Source organism: Anneissia japonica, unplaced genomic scaffold (assembly GCF_011630105.1).
Source record: "Anneissia japonica isolate Jap-2015-1 unplaced genomic scaffold, ASM1163010v1 scaffold285538_len5958_cov290, whole genome shotgun sequence".
Lineage (NCBI taxonomy): Eukaryota > Metazoa > Echinodermata > Crinoidea > Comatulida > Comatulidae > Anneissia > Anneissia japonica.
This window is the reverse complement of record NW_022711783.1, coordinates 1-6,011: the sequence shown is the minus strand read 5'-3', so window position 1 is coordinate 6,011 and position 6,011 is coordinate 1. Positions and strand designations below refer to the sequence as shown.

Genomic DNA, 6,011 nt, shown 5'->3' with positions numbered 1-6,011 from the left:
AATTCCTCCACCTGAAGTTTGCAAAACCAAGATATTGGAATTGATGAGGTATCAATTGATGAGTAAAATTCATTGAAATATTATGTGCTACAATAACAATATTTATTATTTGCTATTTACTATGCATCTGGTTTATATATTTATCCTCCTATTTACTATGCTTCTTCTTTTGCACGTTCAACCTTGTATTTACTTCACATTTCTTCTGCACATGCATCAACTTTAAATCATACATCATACATTTAAATTAATTAGATATTTTTACTTTGATTTTAGAGTGTTTTCAACAGTGATGCAATCACTTAGTACCAACTTCACACCAAAGCAAGGACCTCCGATCACTGAAGGCTATATCTTAGATGTAAGTCCTAATCATTATATCATAACATTGCAAGATCAGATTGCCTTCATATGTTATATACTCATGTGAGGTGGACATACCCGTTGATTTTGTTCTGCTTGGCACCTATTTAAGATAGGAGAGTAAGCCATTCCATTCCAATGAGATTGTCCATTCCTTGAGACAGGGCTGAAAAAAGTGTGCGGCTGGCAGTCGGAGGAAGCCTAATTGTCCCGGAGGCATTTTGGGTGAATAAATTAAAAAAAATTTACTGTTGGGTTATATAGTGTACTGATAACATTAGGTGCTCAAGGTCAGAGGCACAAATATTTTGATGTATTTCAATTTTTTTTAAAGATATTTAGAAGTTTGATCTGTTGTGTGAAGATTGTACAGCAAAGATGCTACGACAGGGCATTGACATTCCATGGTACAAATTTGTTTATCAATTTGCAATAATGATGATCTAACACTGATGATATGATCACAAACTAATGTGTTAGGTAGCTGATTATGTGTGATGTAACAGCTGGTGATATGATCACATAGCTGATGTGTTATGTAGGTGATATATGATCACAAAGCTGCTGTGTTGTGGAGCTGATGATGTGATGTAACAGCTAATGATATGATCACAAAGCTGATGTTTTATGTAACTGATGATGTGATGTAACAGCTAATGATACGATCACAAAGCTGATGTTTTATGTAACTGATGATGTGATGTAACAGCTAATGATATGATCACAAAGCTGATGTTTTATGTAACTGATGATGTGATGTAACAGCTAATGATATGATCACAAAGCCGATGTGTTATGTAGCTGATGATGTGATGTAACAGCTAATGATATGATCACATAGCTGATGTGTTATGTAGCTGATGATGTGATGTAACAGCTAATGATATGATCACATAGCTGATGTGTTATGTAACTGGTGATATGATCACAAAGCTGATGTTTTATGTAACTGACGATGTGATGTAACAGCTAATGATATGATCACAAAGCCGATGTGTTATGTAGCTGATGATGTGGTCTGATAGTTGATATGATGTTATTTCAAAGAATCACATGTATTTTACAATGACAGTGTTTTCTCGTATTATATTAATATTATATTAATGTTTGCCTGACACTTTCTTTGATAGCCAATCAATGTCTGTTGTTAACTTGTGAATGTGTGCAGACCTATTTGTCAATTGCTGCTACAGACTTGCTTACTTATGCCATTCAGCAATTGAATGTTCTTCTTGAGAACAACCTCACTTTTGGAAAACCACTAAGCATCATGCTTGATATCATTCAAAAGGTAAATGAAAAAACTATTTATTAAGAGCTCAACAAAGTGGAAATGCAAAAAATTTACTGAAATTCTGACACAACTAATATACCTGTCTCTTATACACATCTAGATGTGTATAAGAGACAGGACATAATTAATGTCGAAATACTGAATCCCGACACGATGGCGTGCATTTCGATGCTTGCTGTAGCATCCTATGTTTTATAGTACAGTACGTAATAAAAAAAAAAACAGGGCTACATTTCAAATCGAACAAATAAATCATTATGCTAATCAAAGAAAGTATCAATTAGTCAATGTAATGGAGCAGCACTGCCGTTAATATTTCTTGCATTTTTTAAAAACATGTTTTTTTTGGGGAATGATTTGCATTTTTTCTGCAATTTGAGGGTTTTTGTTTATGCCTGGTTGCTGTAGAGATTCCTTTTAAAGATAGGTTTGATAAATATGTGAATTAGTTAATAATTATCCACATTTTTAAGTATAGTATGCTTTTTATAACACAGTGGCTATATTTCATATATGAAAACATGTTCTGCTATTCATGATTATAACATTCTTATTGATTTGCAGGTGTTTGAATGCTGTACGGGGGATATATCCCAAGATGTAATCATTGGATTAATTGGTCCAGAATCTGTGTTACATCAACTCAGATATCAACCATCCAACAATGTAAAGTTTCATTTGAAGTGTTTTTATTTGTACTTTTATATGTTTACTACAGTATATTTACGATGAGTAGGAAATAACTCATTGAAATTATTTTTATTACAGTACCTTCCAGTCCTTGTGGACTTCTACCGTTCTCTGCTATCTATCAAGAACATACCATCCTTGGAAGCTGTTTACAAGTAATCTACTTATCTATTAAATATAAATTGATTACTTTATAATAGTAGGGTAGGCATAGCGTTGTCAGTATTTGATGTGTTTCTAAGATTTTGTTGGTTATTTATTATTGTATGTAGGTATTTTCCATACTTTGATCTTATAACTATTACATTTGTCTTCGTTTGTTTAAAGTTGTATTTTGAGTGACTTGGAAATGGCATATGTAAAATTACTTGGACTAGCCGGCAGTACAGCTCGTATCAGTGTTGTCAAAAACAACTGTTTTTGCAAAGTAAAGTACACAGAGGAGAGAGCAAGAATTGCAGTCATTCTTAATCTTTCTGCTTTGTCTCAAATTGCAAGCAACAAATCCTCAATTATAGGGGTAGGTGTTATTGATATTCATATTATGTTTATGATACTGTATTGATGATGTGCTCTTGTGACAAACTATTTCTACATCAACCAAAGGTTGGAAGGTGCTGATGCTCAACATACTGCCTTTGAGTATCTGCGCATACTTATATATACTACCTCGATTGGATAATTAGTATATGGATTCTGCTCGAAATTCTTTAGGGAATTAATTTGGATTTTGTTTATTTTGTTGTGAAATAGACACTGCACCTTGAGCACCATTGGTGGAGATGTGCGCTTTAAATCTTTATTATATTATTATTATTGATATTTATTGATGATATTGTTGATATTAATAACATTTATGATATTGTGGATGAATTTTAAAATTTATATTTATTATAGTAATGATGTTTGTTATTTGATATTTATATTTATTGTATTGATGATCTTAATGATATGATATTTTTAATACTTAGGATACTTATGTTTATTATATTATTTGATTATTTTTCATATCATGGTATAAATAATATAAGGCTTTTCCCACCTCACTGGAACTATGCCTTTGTTTTTGGTCATTCCCAACCCCCATTCCCGCCTCACTGGAACTATGCCTTGTTTTGGTCCTTCCCACCACCTTTTTCCTGCCTACTGGAATTATGCCTTCGTTTTGGTCGTTCCCACCCCTTTTACCGCCACTGGAACTAAGCCTTTGTATGGGCGTTCCCACCCTTTCTCTTAGTGAAGAATGGCTTTTGTTTTAACCTTTTACTAGCAGTCTTCTCATTGGTCAGTTTATTCATCCAATCAGCAACCAGCATCTCTACCCCTGTTTGGAATTTCTGCAAATATTATTCTCCTGAAGACGATTCAAGCAACTCAATCGAAACGTCAAGATTTTCTTAACTGCAACATTTTTTTTCAGAACTACCTACGTGGTGTACCGCAAGCTTAAACATAGATGATTATGATATTGCTATTTATTATATTGATGATATTGTTGATATTTATGTTATGATATTTATAATATTAAATTGATGATATTTATGACATTTTAATATTTATGATACCACATTTACTATTGATTATATTGATGATATTGTTGATATTGATGACATTTTTACATGATGACAATATTTATTGTATTGTTTATGTTCATGCTATTTTTTTATATTTATGATACTTATGATATTTATTGATGGTATTGTTGATAATTTATGACATGATGTTTATGATATTGAATTCATGATCAGATGTTTATGATATTTATGACATTTTAAATATTCATGATGCCATATTTATTATTAATGATATTGATGATGTAGATATTTATGGTACTTATGATGATATTGTTGATATTGATGGCATTTATCATATTGATATTTATTACATTGATGATGTTTGATATTTATGATGCTGATGATATTGTTTTTGATAATTAACATTTATTTCACTTTGAAAAATAATAATAATAATAATAATAATAATAATAATAATAATAATAATAATAATAATAATAATAATAATAATAATAATTGTATTAACTTAAAAATGTTTGATTACCACTGCTGTATAGCCTAGATGAACAACTTTTCAAATTTATGACAATTATTTTTATAATTAGATACCAAAGCTGCTGAAGACCATGAAAACCCCAGCCTCAAAAATGATCTATAATTTAACTTCAGTAAGCATACTTAAGATTTGGAGCAGTAAGTAGTATGCTGTAATTATTATTAATTTCTCTTTTTTCAGATGTGGGCATTATCTCCTAATGTCTTTGACCTTTGTACTCAACATCTGTCTTTGGCTGATTGGAAGATGGCAGAACATTTTCCATCTGTACACTTTACGTTACTTCTTATCATTTTCACACACTGTGAAAGGTTTGTATTTTGACTTATTTATTTGTTAAACTAGGTTCCCACTTAAGTAAAATGTTACCCAGTATTACAGTAGTATAATGTAATATACTTACCATATACAGTAGTTGTAAATCATGACCTGCGGTGAACAAATTGTCGCTACATCACAAACTAACACAATCAAAGTAGATGGTGTTAGTTCATAAAATCAGAGTAGCGCGTCAAAACGGCCGCGTATTGGTTGTCAAGCACTTTTGTATTCTTTACCACACAAAAAGTCGTTAAGAACAACAGCGCGTATTTTGACGGGTTTTCTTGATTTAATGAACTAACACAATCTACTTTGATTTTGTTAGTTCATGATGTGAGTGACGAAGTTAGAGCACATTTAAATGAACAAAACATTCAAAAAGGCAAACATAAAAAAAAACTAGAGCAGTCACTCCATAGAGTACGTACCTCCACCCTGTGCCTGATTACCAACAATAAGCGAGCCATGTATGCAAAACTGCAGCATACCCTCAAGAAAATAATGGAATCGTCCATTGAATTCAACTAAATTAATTTTTTGAGAAAAATGTGCAATTTTTCCAACTGCTGGTCACAAATGGTCACATAGTTTTTAGAGCCATGACACTTAGTAACAAATCATAAATAATAAATTGTTGATATTTTGTTTATGTTGATAGTCATGGTCACTTTATAACAAGCTCTATGTCAAGGGTTGGTTTATTTGATGGAGGACTGGTGGCAGCTTCTACATCCAAGACAAGTGGTTACCTACACAATATCCTGCAGCTATTGGCAAAGATTCTACCAAATCCATCTCTCTCATACGATTCAAGGTTTAATATTTTTGTAAATTAACATATTTAAGTATTAAGAGTTTCTCTTGTACAAGTACAAAGATAAGGCCAAAAAAAAAATGTTATTTCGGAAGTGGTATTTCTTGAATTTGTGCTCAAACAAAATAAAAAAAAAAAATGCCGACCCCATTTTTTGGAAAATTTTGGTCGGTCGCGGGGGGCAACACAACATATTATTTTTGGCCTAAATATACAAAGAATATTGAACAAAATAAACATTTTTTTAAATGTTGCTCATTATATCCAGTATGAATTGGGTATTAGATGTCTGATTATTAACAGATTAAAACTGACCATGTTCTCTTCATTGTGTGTATCAGGTTACTGTCTGTAAAATGGATGCTGAGTCTTGGTGATAGCTTCAAACAGTGTAAGGAGTTGCATCATATCTTCACATCCAAGCAGTTACACAAGTCTCTGGAAGCACTTCTACCTTTA

General features: G+C 31.8%; 1 protein-coding gene across 1 annotated transcript; it reads left to right on the top strand.

Moving 5' to 3' along the window:
- Nucleotides 1–276: 276 nt before the first annotated feature.
- LOC117107592 (serine/threonine-protein kinase SMG1-like) lies at nucleotides 277–5,943 on the top strand (the record flags this gene model as incomplete). Its single annotated transcript, XM_033249295.1, has 9 exons — nucleotides 277–361; nucleotides 698–770; nucleotides 1,494–1,654; nucleotides 2,222–2,323; nucleotides 2,426–2,502; nucleotides 2,675–2,867; nucleotides 4,598–4,728; nucleotides 5,397–5,552; nucleotides 5,894–5,943. Coding segments are annotated over 9 exons (1,028 nt in total), but the record flags the coding sequence as incomplete, so codon positions are not given.
- Between the last annotated feature and the right edge of the window lie 68 nt (nucleotides 5,944–6,011).